This window comes from Rhamphochromis longiceps, linkage group LG7, assembly GCF_057381845.1.
Source record: "Rhamphochromis longiceps isolate RC_006_pf linkage group LG7, R_longiceps_female_GT1.1, whole genome shotgun sequence".
In the NCBI taxonomy this organism is placed as follows: Eukaryota; Metazoa; Chordata; class Actinopteri; order Cichliformes; family Cichlidae; genus Rhamphochromis; species Rhamphochromis longiceps.
The window spans coordinates 67,974,757-67,995,211 of record NC_140563.1 but is presented as its reverse complement, the minus strand read 5'-3'; the positions used below and the strand labels follow the sequence as shown (position 1 = coordinate 67,995,211).

General features: G+C 42.6%; 1 protein-coding gene across 3 annotated transcripts; it reads left to right on the top strand.

The window, feature by feature from the left end:
• Positions 1-100: 100 nt before the first annotated feature.
• On the top strand, positions 101-13,707 carry meak7 (MTOR associated protein, eak-7 homolog). Of its 3 annotated transcripts, XM_085414962.1 has the most exons (10): positions 120-171; positions 1,675-1,789; positions 2,547-2,699; positions 2,975-3,238; positions 3,316-3,460; positions 3,561-3,772; positions 7,520-7,706; positions 9,911-10,029; positions 10,874-11,053; positions 12,927-13,707. In XM_085414962.1, exons 3-10 carry the CDS (start codon positions 2,553-2,555, stop codon positions 13,050-13,052), a joined length of 1,380 nt encoding a protein of 459 aa, XP_085271088.1. In that variant the 5' UTR covers positions 120-171; positions 1,675-1,789; positions 2,547-2,552; the 3' UTR covers positions 13,053-13,707. The 3 variants fall into 3 exon arrangements, with proteins under 3 accessions (XP_085271086.1, XP_085271088.1, XP_085271087.1); XM_085414960.1 differs by lacking the exon at positions 1,675-1,789 and having other exon boundaries at positions 101-171; XM_085414961.1 differs by lacking the exons at positions 120-171; positions 1,675-1,789 and adding an exon at positions 2,331-2,434.
• Positions 13,708-20,455: the final 6,748 nt, after the last annotated feature.

Genomic DNA, 20,455 nt, shown 5'->3' with positions numbered 1-20,455 from the left:
AGTATTGTACCTGAGACGCTTTGAACGCGCCCAGGCTGCTCACGCGCATTGTTTCCGCCCCCTCCCTGGAGCGCGTGGACATTTCGTTCTTTCATTGGCTGTTGCTCCTGCAAGACCCGGAAGTGTTGCTGTCACAGGATGGAAAGCTTTTAGCAGCTTTTTCATTCAAAGGTTTGCGCCTCACGGACACATTTACTGTTATTGTCGGAGACCGCGGTGCATAAAATCTGTCTTCGCTAATCAAACACGACGTTTTCGGCGAAGGATAATCATGAAGCAGTGCTGGGCTCTGTTACTTTAACCCCAGCATTCATCCAGGTGTCAGCTAACCGCTGATGAAAAGTAGCCTGGCTAGCTTCGTTTTAAACGCGAAATCACCTCTGTGTGTATCTTTAGAATAGCCAAGGACGCCTCTAATCATCGGGTGGAAAAACTTTCCTGTCAATGCAATGATAAAGAGTAATTTTGTCCTCCTTCCCGGGTGCACCTGCGATTCCTGAGTCCAAACAAAGATGGCCGCGTCCACAGAAAGAAGTTAAAACTGTCGCAGGTTACTCGGTGAAGCTGCTGTTTTTTATTCTCGGATGGTTGGATGAGTTTTTCGGGAATCTAGAAACGCCTTCAGAAAGACAAAGATTTTAAACGTGTTTTCAGGCATCAGCAGCTGATTAAGACAGAAAGAAAACACATGTAGGGCCATCCGTCCATGTGTGCTGGACTACATTATAAAAACTAGCGTTTCTGCTGTTGTGTCCTTTCCATTCATATTAATCGGAGGGGCATAATATACAGGCCACTATGGAGTCACCACTAAATGATAAAGCTTAATCAGCACTGGGAGTGCAACGTATTCACTGAGCCAGTTAGTGAGCCCACAGTGGCGCTTTCACATCTGCCTAACCAGGAGAGATCTCAGGAGACGCTGCTGTAGTGAAGCAGCTGAACCTAATGTTTTATTAATCAGACAATTAAGTTCATCATAAAGCATCTAAATGCTGCTGCTCATTGTGTCCCAAAGCCCTGCAAACCGGGTCCAGACATGCCTGTCACATGTGTCGATGTTCACCGTTCAGAGGTCATCCTGGTTAAGATAAGATAAGATAAGATAACCTTTATTAGTCCCACACGTGGGAAATTTGTTTTGTCACAGCAGGAAGTGGACAGTGCAAAAGTTATGAGGCAAAAATTAGAATACAATAAGAATAAATACAGTACACAACTGTACAGAATAGAATAAAATAAAATACTATATACAGTAGAATAAAATAAAATAAATATACAATAAGATAAAAATAGAATACAAATACAAATACTATATACAACTGAGTAAAAATACAACGATGACAGAAAGGATTATTGCACTTAGTATTATTGCATATGTATGGATGTGTGTGCTTGATCAGTTAAAGTCTTTATTATGGAGTCTGACAGCAGTGGGGAGGAAAGACCTGCGAAATCTCTCCGTCCCACACCGTGGGTGCCGCAGTCTCCCACTGAAGGAGCTGCTCAGTGCTGTCACAGTCTGCTGCATGGGGTGGGAGATGTTGTCCAACAGGGATGACAGCTTAGCCGCCGTTCTCCTGTCACTCACCACCTCCACTGGGTCCAGAGGGCATCCTAGAACAGAGCTGGCCCTTCGGATCACCCTGTTCAGTCTCTTCCTGTCCCCAGCAGAGATGCTGCCGCCCCAGCAGACCACGCCATAAAAGATAGCAGAAGCCACAACAGAGTCATAGAAGGTCTTCAGGAGTGGGCCCTCCACCCCAAACGACCTGAGTCTCCGCAGCAGGTACAGCCTGCTCTGCCCTTTCCTGTAGAGGGCGTCTGAGTTATGAGTCCAGTCCAGTCTGTTGTTCAGATGAACACCAAGGTACCTGTAGCTGTCCACAGCCTCAATGTCCATACCTTGGATGTCCATACCTTAGAAAGAACTAGGAACTTGCCCAGTCCCCTCCCACCTAACTTGGTAGTCTGCCCCCTTTTATGATGCCTCTGAAGACTGAGCCCATAAATTCTTCAGAAAGTGTTTAATCAGGTGGCTTCATAAGGGAGCAGAGTATGATTTTCCCTTAGACTTCTATGCAACCAGAAGTCTTTTTGCAACCATGGGAGTCGCCCCTGCCGCCTTTGCAGGTGCACATTTGCTTCACTATTTAGGCTTAGCTACATTTTTGTCTTTGGTACAGTATGTATTCTTCTTAATTTCTAAACTTGATTAATTTGCTCAGCTCACAGGAGGTTTAAAAAATTTATCATCGAATTCTTTTCATTTTAGCTTCTTTAAGCGAGCCCATAAACTCATCACCTGGTTTCGCTTCTTCGACTTTTAGCCCTGTGACTGCCTGGCGACCTGTCAGGGTGTACCCCGCCTCTCGCCCAGTGGTTAAAAAAATAGCCGTTGCTCCTCTTTTCATTGATATCGATTTATCTTTAGGTTGGTTCAAATGTAATATTGCTTTGCTTTTCTTTGAATTGGATTCGATTGCCTGGCAGTACGTACACACAATGATGATTTCCATTCTGCTGTACTTTGTGTGTGACTGCAGAACATCATGGGTAACGCTGAGAGTGTGGTGGTGCAGAAGCGGCTGGCCCGTTTCCGTCCCGAGGAGCGACCCGTGGTTGAGGGGGTTTTTGACAAGCTCCAGGGTGGTGCTGGGGGCGCCGCAGGGAAGACCATAACGCTGGAGATGCTGCAGGTGTGACTGTGGAAGCAGTACTAAATGTTTTCAAAATAAGACTTAAAAGTGTGTCAGCAGGTGGAACAGGTAAAAGCCTGAATAATAGTTTCTATGTAACATCACGACTTCATTACATCAGGTTTCACATGTTTTAAGAAGTCCAGTTTTCCATTTGTACATCTTTAAACTTTTCCTATCAGGCAGGATTTGTTTTTGTGACTATGATGCTTTGACTACTTGGTGTAGAGGTGCTTTCTGTCACCGGGTTTCTTTAAACATTTTGTTTCTCCCAGTCATCAGTGGGCAGCGTGGCACCAGGCTCGATGGTGAGGAGGGTCTACCGGTGCATGTCCAGCATCGACCCTGGACTGGCAGCTCCAGCAGCCACGGGGAAGGCCGGATACGCCGGCCCCTCTGGAGTCAGCCGAGAGCAGTTGATCGTCTTCCTTGCAGACACTCTGCGGGGAACTGCAGAAGAACGTGCCCCCCTCGTCATGGCCATGTCCCAGCATGCGGCAGGGGCGGCAGCGGTTGTCACATGTGAGCAGGTGCTGGAGGTGAGTAGAGTGTAGTGTTGGTTTCTGCAGCATTTGTTGTCTGTGCTTCTTACAGCACTCCTGCTCTTTCACTAAAGTTCCTCCAGGACCTGGTCTCTGCTGTAGTTCAGATTTTGGTCCACAGAGGACGCCTGCAGGGCTGGAAGCCAGAGAGGATGGGTGACATCTCCCTGGGTGTAAAACTCCTGGCAGAGCAGATGTGCTCTGAGCTCAAACCATCAGGTAGAGCTGATTTGGAAGTTCTTGAATATTTTAGAAACTCTGACTTCTACTTCTCTGACTTAATCTACTTTAAATCTACTACTTCCCCTTTTCTCATTAGATGAGGGGGATTGTGATGTTTCCTGTCTGGAAGACTGGATCTTCAGGGTACAGCAGGTATCACAGTACCTGGAGCTGCTGGTAGCTGAGGGACTGAGTGTGTCTTTGAGCAACCGGCCAGCCCCGACGCTGCTGCCCCCCTGCAGGGAGACGCCTTGGAATGAACTGAAGTGTCTACTGGACATCCCCACCCTCATGTTTCTGGCTCCACAGGTCAGTATATACCAGCATATTTTTGCTTTTTTATGGAGTCAAAAAAACCAAAAAACTTTCAGACACCCTGAAACATTTTGGTGTTACACTTCTGTTTTTGCCTGCTTAATGAGAACTTAGTTGTGTTACTGCAGTGCGAACAGCAAACATATAAACTGTATTCAGGTGCTCTAGTTTTTAGAAACGCAGCGATCCAGCCGATTCTAGTTCCAACATGAGACCTACACCTTGACATCAGTTATCTGGTGCTGCTTCAGATGTCTCATACCTGTGTGACATTAATAAGCTGTTTCTCGGTGTGAAGACGACAAATCTTTCCTTTATTTGAATAGAATAGAATAGAATAGCCTTTTATTGCACATGTATGTACACAGTACATGTACAACGAAGTGTAATGCTGTAGCTACACTTGCAGTCTATGTATGTATGTTCAGTAAGTAGGTCTTTTTACTGGCTGCACCTGATGTGGTCTGTACAGGTGGGTGCCAAGCAGTGTTGGCCAAGTTACTTGAAAAAAGTAATCAGTAACTAATTACTGATTACTTCCCCCAAAAGTAATCCTGTTACTTTACTGATTACTTGTTTTAGAAAGAAATTAGTTACTTAGTTACTTTTTAAAAACACGATTTACAACCTGAAGAGGTGATAAAGCGATAGATCTTTCAGCCCAATTCTACTTTTTCTGCATAATCCATCATACAAAATGTAATCAAATGGAAAAGTCACTTTATAAAACTTGTTTTATTAGTTTTAATCTTTTAACTTTATGCATCAAGCAAACATTTAATCATATGCAACATTCTCTGACTGGAAGAAATTAGTTTAACATTTAAACCTATTTTCTGCACATTCCAGCACATAAAATAAAATATTTTTTGTGTTTACACTCACAGCAGAAAATAAATAAAATCAAAGACTCAGCGGTCCTGTTGCTCTATTTTCACCTGTTTAGCAGGAGTGGGGCAGGCGGAGGTTTGCCCTGGTGCAGGTGTGCCGCAGCCGTCATGTCAGTGGGAGGATCCGCGAGTTTCTCTGTGAGTTTCCCATTACGTCGTAGCTACTCGGTGCTTGCTCGGACGTTTAGGGTTTTTTTTTCGCTGTAAAAAGAAGTTTTCTTCCCACGCAGTGAACAGCGGACACTAATGTTTTTGTCACTTTTTACGGAATCAAACCCAAAGTAAGGTCAGTACTTCCACGCCTTAAACGCTGCACGCTCTGCCGCACTCGATATATGATCCATTGTTGATCTGCACACAGCTGTTGTCACGAACGTCGCGCTCGCTTACATCATTGTGAGGAGACACTCTCGCAAACGAAATCACGGTTTTAGTAACGCAGTAACGCAGCGTAATCCCTTACTTTACTCATTACTTGAAAAAAGTAATCAGATTATAGTAACGCGTTACTGCCCATCTCTGGTGCCAAGTAAGAGCAACACCAAGACATTATTCTCTCATTTTAGGATTTTTGTCATCCTAAATCAGCAAACTCATATCAAATGTAGCCAAGTCAAATTAACGTTCACAAGGCTCCAACTATCCAAAGATGTTTCTCCAAACTTTCATTTTTCTCAAGTTGCTTTTGTCAGTTGGATAATTAACTCTTGAAACTTTGCTGACTTGAATAACACAGGTCTGCAACCAAAAAAACAGAGCAAAGGCTCGAGCGAACTGTGAAACTAAACACTCTTTAATGGCCAATCTTTACCTGGTTAATCCTCTCGTCTTAATTCAGTTCAATTCAATTTTATTTACACAGCACCAAATCACAACAACAGTCACCTCAAGGTGCTTTATATTGTAAAGTAGACGCTACAATAATACAGAGAAAACCCAACAATCATATGAGCCCCTATGAGCAGCACTTTGGCGACAGTGGGAAGGAAAAACTCCCTTTTAACAGGAAGAAACCTCCAGCAGAACCAGGCTCAGGGAGGGGCGGGGCCATCTGCCATTTGGGTCGATTTCTTTATCAGTCTCCTCTTAGACGAGACTGATAAAAAAAGTTACAAAATGTTATTGTTAGTGTGTCATGACAGCTTTTAGAGATCGAATCGGATCGCTGTTTTTGCCATAGACTTCCATTAAGGTTTTGCAGTCACATGACCGCTAATCATGTAACGTTAACTTGCCTGTTTGCATCTAAGACGCTGTAAGGTCAAGTCACGCAGGGCTTGAGACCGAGCCACCGACCAGGAGCGAGTGTTTGCAGACATGCTGGCATCTTCCATATTTTGCTGTAATGTTGTTCTTCATGTTAGTAAAACGGGAAAAACATTCAAGTAGTAAGTTTAGAGACCAAGACAAGCAAATAGCTCTGACATTTGGCTTCTTCCTTTTTATTCTCTTAAGTCTTTTACAAGCTGTTTTTCTGTTGATCGGAGAAGGAATTACTTGATTAAATATTGCAACTCTAATATGAGTCTCTGGTATATTTATGAAAGCTCAGGGTGCTTTCATGTTCAAACAAGGAAAAGCCTTCTTTAAACCATTAAAACAGAAAGTAGCTGCCTACATAGTGTTCCTTGTAATTAACCAGAATCTGTAATCAGAATCAATGAATCGACTAACTATTGCAACACATTTATCACCACCAGCCTATCAGAATTTGCTCAGATGTCTTGTATTGTTTTACTGCTTTTACTGATATTGATCAGAGGTAAACATGTAGCTTTAACACTTACGACCCATATGGAAAAGATATATATAAATCTTATGAAGTTTGTATCTGTCTTGTATGAAACTTGTATGAAAAGCATACAAGAGTGAAAACAGATATAAGATCCCTTGAAAAATTATATAAATGAAACTTGTATGTTTTGGATACTTACTAAAACAATATATGAACGCTTTCATGAGTAAATCATAGAAGCCTTATATGATTCACTATATGAAGTAGGCCACATCTGAGTCTTTTCCATATGGGGGGTTCAAACAGAGATCGATGCAGGTGAAAGAGGCCTGTGTGCAGAGGCAAAATCACAAAAGGTGCATCACTGTCCAAATGTTTACAATAAAAGATGTACTCGCTGAATGTGTGTTGTTCTGGCCGTGCAGAATGGAGAGATTGTGGCTTGCAGCTTTCTCAAGAACTGCTCGCCTGCTCACGAGTGAGCGATTGAAGTAGTTTGTCACAGGAAACCAAAGACAAAAGCAAGTGTGTGAACCTGTCCGGCTGTGTCTCTGAGAACTTGTTTGAGCTTCAGACAATCAAAGATATGAAATGTTGTAAAAGAAATTCGATCAACTCTCATGTTCGCACGCCTTCTGAAGGGCCTGTTTGAGGGCTAAGACTTGGTTTTAACTTCTAGGTAGAGTTAATTTTAGGTTAGGGAGAGGCTGGGAGTGCATTAATTTAAATGAATGTGCCAAGCAACCATGCTTTTGTATTTATATACTCTACTACAAACAGAGTGGAGCGGGCAGTAGTTGCTGTCTTTGAGTGGGGTTGGTCAGTGGGTTTGGCACAGCATTTACTCGTCTTTCCAGCAGCGCACATGCAGAGTGCGGTGAGAGCTGCGAAGAATAGGGGGAGTGTTAGTGGGATAACAAGAACTAAAAGCACTGAGTCATGCAAAGTGGCGAAACAAGACATTCAGTGATCTGAGTAACAAGAGGGGAACAGGTTCTCCGTCACCTTTCAGACTCCCGATCCACCTCCTCTGTTGTAGTGTGATTTTTATTATAACAGCAAATCATTCATCAGATGTCACACATATTCTTCCACACGTCACTTTAATCTCACCAGCTGCCAGATGGCTACAGCGCCCCCTGGAGGCTTGTGTTTTCCACTCGGCTGCACGGGGAGAGCTTTACCAGGATGGTGGCCGGCCTGATGAAGCAGGGGCCCACCCTGCTGCTTATCAGAGACACCAAGGGGCAGGTCTTTGGGGGCTTCGCCTCCCACACCTGGGAGGTCAAACCTCAGTTTCAGGGTAAGTATGCCACAGACTAGTGCTCCCACTGCAAAAGAGCTGAAGTCCACCTGTTGTGCTCATTTTTATTCTTGCACTGTATTTGGGTAGCTTTGCATGATTCACAGCTCGAAATGATCCTTCTTTAAGTAGTATTGTCTGATGCAGCCGCTCAGGGAGAATTTAACAGTGTGGTGATTTGGGAGTTTCTGTAATCAGAATCATATAAAAGGACAGATGCATATATGGTTTGCCACGATGTTACTTCATTAATGTCTTTTTTTTCTCCAAGCTTTCCTGTTTCCTCTAAAATGTAAAAAAAGGCCACAAAGTGAATATTTTAATATTTTATTCTAACATTTAGCCAAGTGAAATAAATCATTCTGATTGTGGTCCTACAAGAAGGGACCGCACAAATCACAGTGACCTGTTTTTGAGAGCTGCTGGCACTGTCGTAAAACCAAGTAATACATCCAGATTTAAAAGAAAAATCAGTGAGTGTTTAACTTCGCGGGTTCGAGTCATACCTGTCTGTTGCACAGGCTTGAGTGGCCGAACAGGAAGTTACTTTTTTTTAAAGAAAACTAAAAGTTCTTTGATGCTGTGGTTTAGACACGATTCACATGAAACAAGCCACACATAAAAACTTTGTTTCTAGCTGAATTTCTTCATCTTTCTGAAGCCCCTGTTCTCTAGTCTAGAATAGAATAGAATATATTAGAATCGATACTTTATTGTCATTCAGAGCATACACCAGTTAGTGCATATTAAGCGTGATTTAGATATCTGTGGAAGATCTACATCATGACTTAATAAGATGTAACCCCTCTTAGCCCACACCACAACTTTCCACACCATCCAGCCAGAAGGCATGATGTCGATTTCTCTGTCAAGTATATTTCATTCATTAGAATTACGTTTCAGTGCACTGACTCACCTGATTTTGCAGGTCTTTGCTCCCCACTGCTGTCACACTCCACAACAAAGACTTCACAGCTGACCAAACACACACAACAGTGTTATTGCCGTATGTGCAATAACACTAGGTGCAATTCTTTTTTAACAACGTTGTATTTTACTCAGTTGTATATAGTATTTTATTTTATTCTATTCTATTGTGTACAGTATCTTATTCTTATTCATATCATCTCATCCTATTCCAGTGGGTTTTTTTATTTTTGCTATGTAACTTTGCACTGTTCACTTACTGCTGTAACAAAACAAATTTCTCATGTGTGGTGAAGCTTATCTCATCTCATCTTAACTGGACTGATACAATATTTGAAAAAAACACAGCAAATCTAAAAATTATAAAACGTTAAAAAAAAGCACCTAAGATAATTTTTACAAATATTTATACATATTTTGTTATATTCCTTTAATATTTTATATGTAAATATATCAAACACATCTCTGCTGGCGTGTGGATTTTAGCATCAAAATGACAATGTGGATTAAATGGATGCATAACTTTCTCTCTGGTAAAACCATTGGTGCTGTATCAAACAACGAGCCGTATTACTTGTCATCAGTAAAACAGCTCCAGAAGGCACCAACATTACAGAAATTATTTCTTTAGTCTGCATTTTAAATGTTGTGGATTTGGGCAGTCTGTGGGCCTCGACTCATTTTGAAGTCTGCATTAACGAGAGGAGCTGCAGTTCTTCTGCATTGGCTTCATTTTTCTGACCCAGAAGCTGCTGCTCGTTTGGAGCAAAGAGCTCTTAATAAATCGCTGCGTTACTGTTTATGCTTCTGAGCCGTGGCTGCGTTTTAAACGCAAACCTCTTTGCTATTCATCCTTTGCAGAACTTTTTTTCTGTGCATATCTTGAGACATCTGTAAATGTCAAATCACTGAAGCATCATTTGGTTTTTCTCTAAGGCGCTCCACAGCAGTACGTAATCGGATGAGATTTACAGCTCAGTAAAAGATTAACCACAAGAAAGAAAGTGTGTCGGCTCTAATAGATACAAATATGTCAGGCAGCAGGTAGAGACTCATCTGAAAACACGGATGAAATGAAACACTGAGGAAGTAACGCCACTGCTTTGAATACTGTGGGCTGTCCCTTGACTTTCCTCTCACATCTTCATAATTTGTATATTTGTGTGTGTGTGTGTGTGTGTGTGTGTGTGTGTGTGTGTGTGTGTGTGTGTGTGTGTGTGTGTGTGTGTGTGTGTGTGTGTGTGTGTGTGTGTGTGTGTGTGCGCGCGCGCGCGCAGGTGACTCCAGATGCTTCCTGTTCACTGTGAGCCCCAAACTGAGAGTTTATACAGCAACAGGATACAACCAACACTTCATGTACCTCAATCAGAACCAGCAGACCATGCCCAACGGACTGGTGAGACCACACTCGTTCAGCTGGAGAGAACTTATTAATGTTCCTCAGGGCCTGTGCTCATCACAGATATCCTCACACATGACCTCTTACTTTTACCAGAGCCTTAATATCTTTAGAGAAGCTGTATGTGATTTAGGGAACATAGCAGACTGTGTGAAAGTGAATCTTAAAAAGCTTTGTTTTTTACCCTTTTATCTAAGAATTCTCCTGAGGTGTGTGCTGAGCATGTTGGTTATCTCTGACCTGATGGTAGCAGTGTTGGCTCACTGATCCAACAGCTACACTCAGTGATATCAGTGTCACCTGTTGTTGTCACAGTGCAATGATGGTGTAGTATCTGTGCTTCAGGTGTAATGTAGAGCTGCGCTGTCTTTGACATTTGAGGGTCTACAGATGATAGTAAACAGAAATCTGCCAATTATGACTCGAATAATTGGACAGCAGAATTAAAAAGAGTAAAAGTTTCGATTTTGTCCAGAATCAGAAGAGTTTCAACAGAAAGTCCCACAGAAGTGCAGGAATATCTCATCATCATCTCAGCGGTGCAGTAAGCAGGCTGTAATACTCAGGAGCATGTGGCTCTGTACCTCATACAGCAGCTATGTTCAGCCTGACCTGACAAACTAAGCACATCTTCTGATCATTTAGAAATCATTTGAACATTTCATACTTTCACCTGCTGGTTAGATTTCAGCATAGAAAAGTACTCGGTTGGTTTCCTGAACACAGCGGCTAAAGAGACGATATTTATTTATTTGCCCCTGAGTGGCCCCCGAAAATGATTTGTTTTGTGTGACCTGCTTGTGTTAACTGACATAAAGATGTGTTGTCTGGTGTTCATCAGGGGATGGGCGGTCAGCACGGCTATTTCGGCCTGTGGCTGGATAGTGACTTTGGCCGCGGTCATAGCCGGGCACGACCCAAGTGCACCACGTATGGCAGCCCTCAGCTCTCTGGAGACGAAGACTTCACCCTGGACTCCATGGAAGTGTGGGCTGTGGGAAAACCCCCAGAGCCCGAGGAGGTCAGAGTACTTGTTCAAATTCTTCTATAAACTCTGCAAAATAAAGACCCGTGCTGACCTAGAGTCAGAAGGTTTACACTGGGTGTTAGTCGGTGTACCTGGAGCCAACAATGTGTGGCTGTCTGAACACAAACAGCCAAACAACATCTCCGTCAAACGTTGAGTTTAAAACCAAAGAAATACATGTTTGCATTTTGTGTGATTTGGGCCTTAACTAAAGTTTCTCTTTAGAGCCCATTTTTAGTGTTTGCAGCTTTTATGTCTAATCAAAAGAAAATTGCTGGGATAGTCGAGCAGGGCGACATGAACAAAAATATTTATCATGATATACATTTGAAAATTTGCGATAACGACATAACTGACGATATAATTGACACGAGACAAAATACTTTACAACTCCTCAACTTTATTAGTGCAAAAAAAAAAAATCAATGTATTTTCACTTAAACAAGCAGCTGTTTTTTATGTCCATTAAAGTTATATAAAAGTTTAACAGTGCAAATGCAAATTCCTCGCTGACAGTTTAACCAAAAGGCATTTCCAGTGGGAACTGGCCGACACATCCTCAGCATAACCATGTATAATATCCACAAAACTTAAAAAGAGCTTATACACACACAATATGGTAACATTATGTTGAAGCACAGTACGTATCGCTCCGCCTACGTTAGCCGTAATGCTCCGACAATCCATCAAGCGGTGCGGCTTCGTAGCTTAGCAAAGTCGTACTGAAACATCTGACAGATTTTCGAGCGCCGTGCACATAAAATCGTTTCCAGGTCAGTAACACAACCAGAGTTCATACATAAGGCGCACGGGATTATAAGGGGCTCTGTTGACTTTCAGAAAGTCGACAGAGACACACACACTCGGATGCTCCAGAGAGGACAAAGAGGAAACATGCATTATTCCTTCAAAGTTCCTGACTAACAGACAGAATCTCCTCTTTAGTATCCCTGCATACAATATTGTGCAAAAGTCTTGAGCCACCCCTCATTTCTTCATATTTTATTTCCAAGGAGCAATTCCTTTTAAATTCAAAGGACTCCCGAGCAATCGTTCTCCAGGCTTTTTGAAGCTCTTTCAAATGTTTTCTTTGAACATTGGCGGCTTTTTCTGTCCACTCCCTGTACCTGATCATTTTCACAGTTATTCTTTAGATTTCTTTCAAATTAAATGCTTAAATTACATTTTTAGACACTTTGCCACTAGCAGCCTGTCATAAAACACATCATTTGTTCCCATTACTTCTGTTGAATCTACAAGTAATACCAAAGATAGCACAGTTTGACAGAAATAAAATAATATTGTGCAGCAACAAGGTGATACCCAAACAGCTGTTAGTCAGGTGGCTTTGTCATAAACACGGGCCTCTTTTAGGTCTCTCTTATTCTTATTTCTGCCACGCCCACCACTGTAACCAACAGTCTCTGTGTCACAACACAGCTCAGCCTTACATGTAAATGTATGCAAAGACCTCCCATCAAAACATCCCCCTAAATAACCTTTAGGGATCAGTAACTCTGCAGGTTTAGCAGACAGACCAGTTTATCGCCCAGTGTGCTAGTACTCCACAAATCTCACTTTATGTTACTTTCCTAAATTATTTTTCAAGGTAATTAATATGCACAGAGCACTAACTTTTTGTGCAGTTGTATATTGCATTAATAATATATGAAAGTACAACATTTCACACAGCAGAATTTGTCTAATGGCAAACTCACACTGAGGAGATTTTGTTGCACTCTAATGCTGATCAGTGCATGCACAGAGCATGCACTGCACCACGAGAGCTGCAGTTCTTCTGCATGAACCTGCTGTTTCCTTTAAAAACTGTGTTTTTATTTTCTGTACCTATTATTTTGCTTTACAGGGTGAGGAGGGCGGAGCTAAGAAGAGCATCCTGGATGTGGATCCAGAGGCCCAGGCCCTGATGGAGATCACAGGGAAGACCATGCACAGTCAGGGCCTCAGAGAACCAGAGGATGACCAGGAGTGACTGTAAACACACCCAGCTATATATCGCTTCCATTCATGCCCCCCCCAGTCTACCCAGTTACTAATTCATGTGGATTAAGCTTAAAGGTGGTCTGCACAGTGTGGTTTGTCACCAGTGTGCAGGTTTCAGGCCTGCTTTACATCAGTGAGAGCACGATGGACGTGTTCACATTTGAGCTGCACTGGAGTGAATTCATTTCATCACTATTAAAAAACACAGAGTGAAGAATCAGACTGAAGAGACGTAGCTTGGAGGAATAATTCAGGGAATTTACAACACTGGCGATCACAGCTTCTTTTTCCTTCCTTTTTCCTTCCAGTAAAGTTCATGAAGACAAGAAACAGAAACTTTGATTACCTGTCTTACAAACTGGACACATTCCTGGATTTACTATTCCTTACCAGTTAGCACAAAGTCCAAATCCTGACTTGGATTCTGGGCAGATAAGCTGAGTAATTAACAGCTTAAACAAAGACTGTGGAATGCTGCATCACAGCAGGCCTGTAGCGTCTGTGCAGATGTGATACTGTGAATTTCATCTTTTAAGTCGCGTGTGATTTTATGCTTCAGTGTTTTAGACAGATGAGCAGGTCTGTGGTTGATCAGCAAGAGGATCAATAAATCTCTATTTAATCTGTATTATATTACTTATAAAGTGAAATATTTCAAGCCTTTTTTTATGCTTTACTTTTGATTTTTTTGGTGTTATTTTCCTTCTTCCTCATATGAACAGCAGAGTGAGCTGATCCAGAGAAGCTGCAGCACTTTACTTGTTGCACTAACTGGCTGTTATTCATTTAAAAGGCTGTTTTTGCAGCAGTTTACAGCAGCAGCTGCTCTGCTCCGGTGTGAAAGGTGAAGCAGTGTGTGAAGATGGGTGCTGCTCGCTACTTTAAATGCTTCCATGGTTGATTCTTCGACTGTATTTAAAAGATAGATGTAGCTGAAGTGTGTTAACCTTGCATTCTGTCTGATGGCCGGGCAGGGTAAAGTCTCAGAATGACGTCTGCAGACTGTAGAGGGAAAACATCCTCCAGCTCCCTGGATCTGTGTCCTTACTAAACACTTCCGATGTGTATTTATTGTCTCAGTCACTAGTTTGAGCCCCTAATAAATAAAGCACAGTCATGGTTCCCAATAAGCTCGCAAGGAATAATAAAGTACGGTGCACTCTACCATGTGACTAAGATGCTTCTTCAGAGGTTGCCACTTGGCAGACATCTATAAATTTTAGTCCCAGGACTGTCGGGATAGTCAGTTATTGCGACCACACCACAAGTAGGTTTATGGGTGCAGCTTGCTATCCAAGAATTAGCTGATAGCTTATCTTTCCACCCACAGTTGGCAGCAGACAAAGGCTTTGAGGCTTCAAAGTTCAGACTCACCATTGGAGCCATCTTCGAGGGGCCACGAGAGGATCAGCAGAGTTTTCGGCGTTTCCATTCTGGCTTCTTTTATCAGTCCTGTGGGCGGAGCTTGTTAGTTCTGCTCACAGACTTCATTCATGTGCTGCAGAATAAGGCGAGCGTTGTAAATGTTCAGGTTGTCTAAAGATGGAGCAAAACTAGAAGTGACACGTGTCCTGCAATGTCATGCTTGTGATGTCAGCTGCAACCAAAATGATTGCAGGTTTGAGCCGATATCACCTGAAGTTGCCCGTTTACAAGACGCGCTAGCTTCTCTTTGGCACAGTGCAAGGAAGTGGTGACATATCATCCATCTTCCATCATCCATATTTAGGCAGTGCTGCAGACCTTTGATTGAGCAGCTCTGGCACTGACTCGTTCTGTGGTTACGCTGATAAAGATCAGGATTGCAGAGTCCAGGAAACCTTTTCTTCACGTCGCCGCCAGCTCATTGAGCTGAGGTGGTGTAAACTGAGAGACTATTGGGATCTCTACATCAGGCCCACAAGACAAATGAGCCACTGACTGAGCTCAGCTGTTTGTTAAGCGAGCCAGTTAATTCACACCCGCTTAACTGAATTGACATTCCCAAAAAATGGCTGGGTCTTACCATCAGCAGCCAGACATCTGGCTCAGTTGTAGACACAGGCCTCTTTTAGGCCTCTCTTATTTTTGCCACACCCCACAATTGTAACCACAGTCTAGTGTGTCACAGCTCAGCCTTACATGTAAATGTAGGCAAATGCTTCCCCTAAAAACATCCCCCAATATAACCTTTAGGGATCAGTAACTGAAGAACTAACAGACGTGTTGTACAGAGGTGCAGCTGATAGCCTTCCTCTGTCCCAGCACTCTGTAAATCTCACTTCACTGAACAGTTTATGGGAAACAGCCCTCAACCTTTTATTTTCAGCTCAGGACAAACACAACCTGTCTTTTCGTCGCTGTAGAGCCACTTGATCCACGAGCAGCTTTAGGAAATCCACTTCTGTTACACACCAGTCGATATGCTGTGTATATGTGTTAATATAATGTGTTCATGTGTTCAGCTGCACAAACAGGAAATCGGTAATGTTGCATTAATACGGTTGATGGATGTGAAGACACAGAAAAGCAGCTTAATGTTATTTCTTTATTAGTGACCACAGAGTTCAGTCAGCTGTTAAAAAAGTGCACGGTGCAGATTTTGTTCACTCAGCTGGAACAAATTAGACTGTGTGAGTTAGCATAGCAAGTGTTAGCAACATGAGCTCTGAAATCTGGTGTATTCATTATTTATTGGTTATTTTCTGTATGTACACTTTATTGTAGCTACTTTGACCCACTTCTCACTTTTGCTCGAATGTGACTTTATGTCCGCCGGCACGACGCACAGACGAATAACTGCTAATACAAACAGCTGATCAGTGGCTCTGTGTTCACCTCCTCCCATCTCGCCCGCTCCTCTCTCGCTATCATGCAAATTACTGAGACAAGTTACACATGCAAATCTATCAGATAATCTGACAGCACTTCAAACAGCAGCATGACGGCTCTGGGCCCATAAACATTTATGTTTATTGTATTTGTGTAAGGAAAAGATTTAAATATTATATTCCCAGAAATGAACGTAATCTGGGATCATTTCATATTTGACACTCTTTGGAATATTTTCTCCAACTTGGGCGATTAAAATGTCCCTGTAGGCTTTGTAAAATATTTGACTGTGTCGTCATATTTTCTAAAATATTCATCTTTGTAGCTTTTTCTTCTTTGTCTGGCAGAGCAGGGTTTTTATTCTCTTCATCCTGATCCGCACACATGCTGACTTTTCTATAGTTCTGATGTCACCTAGTAAACCTCAAACTTAACTTGCTATCAAAGGACATATTACATTTACTGTTTTATTCACTTAAAAGGAAATTCAGCTGTAAATAATCATTCTTTGCTCAGAAGAAGCAGCGGGAAATTTCCTCTCTGAAAATAGGCCGACTATAAATGCAGAGTAAAGGAAATGAGGCTGTGCTGCCCTTTTTAAAAAGATATTTATAAAACATTTGATGAACAAATGCTTCCAGGACGTTTCAGCGAGTGAAAATACTCATGATCCTTCTTTGGAGTTTGGAACTATGACTAACGCAGGTGAAACAAATGCCTACGACATCCCGGGTTTTTAATAATTTTTCACTCACATCCGGTGAGCAGCCACTTCGTCAGATACACCTGTTCAACTGCTTTTTAAGACGACCAATCAACCAATCACATCGCAGCAACTCAGGTGTGCTGACATGGTCAAGGTGACCAAAATGTGACATGAGTGTTGGTGCCAGATTTTTCCTCACATCCTTCTTTTATAGAGGAGGTTCACAGAGTATCACCTGAAGAAGGTAAAAGCATCCAGTGAGCGGGTGTAAACACCTTGATGTCAGATGTATGAGGAGAATGCTTTGAGCTGACTGGAAGGCAAAAATAACACCAATAAAGATTCTTTACAACCAAGATGTGCAGAAGAGCATCTCTGAATGCACAAGACACAGCAGCAGAAGACCAAACTGAGAAACCGAGACTACAGTTTGCACATTTTCAGTAAAATATTAGTACCAACTGAGCATCGTTCAAACACCACTGCCTGCCTGAGAATTGTCGATCATGTCCATCTCTTTACTACGACCGTGTCCTCTGATGACTGCTTCCAGCAGGATGACATACCGTGTCACAGCGCTCAGCTACCTCAAACACAACATTGGGTTCACTGAACTCAGATCAGTCCAGCAGAAAACCTGGGATGTTTTGAAATAGGAGATTTGCATTATGGGTGTCCAGCTGACAAATCTGCAGCAACTGTGTGATGCTAACATGGCAACATGGACCCAAATCTGTGTTTCCAACACCAGCCCAACGTGTGGCCAGCGTGTATATAAGATGTTTAAAGCAAGAAATGAAAAAACGAATGTACTGTTACAGGGGTTTAGATAAAGAGTAAGATTTGTGGTCTGTAGCTGCAGAAACAGTCAAAAACGATTTTTCATGATGATAAAAAAAAAATGCCTGCTTTGCATTTCACAATCAGACTGTTGTGGCTAGATTCCACTTTTATTTTAAAAATGTATGCTAGAATAATATTGTCACTGTACACGTGTACAATGGGATACAGAGCATCTCCTACTCAGTGCAAACATGTGGGAAAAGAATGAGGAGGTGCACAGTTCTGCAGCACTATATCCCACATAGCAGACAGGCCTGGCCCGGATCTGGTGTCAAGCCAGCACTGCTGGCTGACTGGTGGCATGGTAAGTGATATGTCATCCAGATATGGGCCAGGCCTGGTGTAGATGGCACTGTTTATGTGATCGTATGCCACATCTGGCCTGATTGTGGTTTGGTTTATGTAGCCCAGGCTCATAGAAAACAGGTCTGGTTCGGGTCCGGCATCAAGCTGGCACTTCTGACTGACTGGTGTCATGGCAGGGTGTATGTCAACCAGATGTGGGCCAGGTCTGGCAATGCTCCACTATTTATGTTCCTATTTTAGTTAGAAGACCCAAATGCCATGTTGCAATACTATACTGCTGTGGTAGCCAACGTTTCAAATGCAGTTTTGACAGGTTTGTGAGTGTACACTTTATCCAAAACCTAGTGACGGTTTACTCATGTTTACCACTTGGTGGCTGTAGCTCAGGAGGTAGAGCAGGTCACCTACTGATTGGAAGGTTAGTGGTTCGATCCCTGGCTGCTCCAGTCTGCATGCCTGCAAGATACTAACCCCAGTTGCTCTCTGGTGCATCCATTGGAGTGTGAATGGAGTTAGGAAGCACTCAGTTTAGAGAAAGTGACTAGGGCATGTTCTATAGAGTGCTCTGGGAGAGTAGGAAATCACTATATAAGATTCACAGTCTGAGCAGAGTTTTGTCGTGTTACTTTTGCACTATTATATTTCAGCAGTATTATTTGATATATTGATATAATGTTAATTCTGAATTATATAAATCATTCAATTCAAAATAAATTTGCTGCATTACCTTTTGTGATGGACCGAGTTGAAAAACAAAGTTCAGACTCACCATACAAGTGGAAGCATTTTTAATGACAAAATGCTGATGACAAAACGCCATAACCTGATAATGTGGTTGTATTTTTAGGCAATTTTAAGTGATCTGTGCAGGAGACCTGATTTAAATCAGGGTGTGCACGTTATTTTAGTTCATGCCTCTTTCTCAAGTGTGCCAGACCATTAAAATCACAGCACCATAACCCGTAATAAAGTTCTATCTAATCTAATCTAATGTCAGTATCTTTAAGTAAAGCACATTATGAGAACAATACGTCCTTATATATATGAGGAGGGAGACGAGGAACCATCATGGAAGGACAGGCCCCTGCACAGTATGTACCACCGGCAGATAGAGGAGGTGGCTGATATCCAGAAATCCTACCAGTGGCTGGACAAAGCTGGACTGAAAGACAGCACAGAAGCACTAATCATGGCAGCACAAGAACAAGCTCTGAGCACAAGATCCATAGAGGCTGGGGTCTATCACACCAGGCAAGACCCCAGGTGCAGGCTGTGTAAAGATGCCCCAGAGACAATCCAGCACATAACAGCAGGGTGCAAGATGCTAGCAGGCAAGGCATACATGGAACGCCATAACCAAGTGGCCGGCATAGTGTACAGGAACATCTGTGCCGAGTATAACCTGGAAGTCCCGAGGTCAAAATGGGAGATGCCCCCAAGGGTGGTGGAGAATGACCGAGCTAAGATCCTGTGGGACTTCCAGATACAGATGGACAAAATGGTGGTGGCTAACCAACCGGACATAGTGGTGGTAGACAAACAGAAGAAGACGGCCGTAGTGATCGATGTAGCGGTTCCGAATGACAGCAATATCAGGAAGAAGGAACACGAGAAGCTGGAGAAATACCAAGGGCTCAGAGAAGAGCTCGAGAGGATGTGGAGGGTGAAGGTGACGGTGGTCCCCGTGGTAATCGGAGCACTAGGTGCGGTGACTCCCAAGCTAGGCGAGTGGCTCCAGCAGATCCCGGGAACAACATCGGAGATCTCTGTCCAGAAGAGCGCAGTCCTGGGAACAGCTAAGATACTGCGCAGGACCCTCAAGCTCCCAGGCCTCTGGTAGAGGACCTGAGCTTGAAGGATAAACCGCCCGCAGGGGCGTGCTGGGTGTTTTATATATATATATAGATATATATATATATATATCTATATATATATATATCAAAAATAATCAGTTTCTTAATGTATTTTCTTTAAAACACTCTTTTAAAGAAAAAAAAGAATATGATAATTATAATAATGTGTGTGAATATGCATATTAGATAGTTTTGGTGAAATATAAGCCCAAAGGAGGGAAAGCCCCGTAACTTCCTTTGAAACTAAATATGTTCCCAATAACAGTAGACAGAGCTACAGAGCCATGGCACCCTTACCCAGTTAGCTACCAGATAATGACCAGCACTACTTGTGCATTAAATAAAAGGACGAGTAATGTTTGCCGCACTGTTGCACACACAGCACGCTCATTTGTTTCAGACAACTTGCCAACGTGTACATAATAGCCTAACACTCCTGTGTTATATAGACTATAGTGTACACCCTGCTTACTGGTTTTTGTTGCATCAGTCTGCGTCTCCCAATTAATTTGTGTGTGCCCAGGCGGCAAAAAATGTGCATGCTCTTTGCAAGCTTGTTCCTGGCTCCAGGTGCCGCACTCTGCCATCAAGGGCGAACATTGGTTAATGGTCCACAGCCTTTTTTCTAAACTGAGCACCTGATGGCTTTGAACTTTTCTTGTCCATCTTCCATTGGTTTTAATTTTGCACTCCAGTATGAACACAGATCCCCCAACCCAAGCATCACCACAACATGATCTAACACACCTACACCTTAGTTCACAGATTCACTTTGTCTAGGGTGCATTTCTGAGATTTCACACAACCCAGGATTCAAATCATGAATACATGATGGGCTTGGATTTACATCATTATGAATGAAATGTGCTCTAT

Bases quoted from the DNA above. Each gene is read 5' to 3' on its own strand.
- meak7 (XM_085414960.1), top strand. From the start codon at position 2,553: ATGGGTAACGCTGAGAGTGTGGTGGTGCAGAAGCGGCTGGCCCGTTTC. The intron at 3,461-3,560 runs GTAGAGCTGATT...TTTTCTCATTAG, and splicing joins CTCTGAGCTCAAACCATCAG to ATGAGGGGGATTGTGATGTT. The intron at 10,030-10,873 runs GTGAGACCACAC...GGTGTTCATCAG, and splicing joins AGACCATGCCCAACGGACTG to GGGATGGGCGGTCAGCACGG.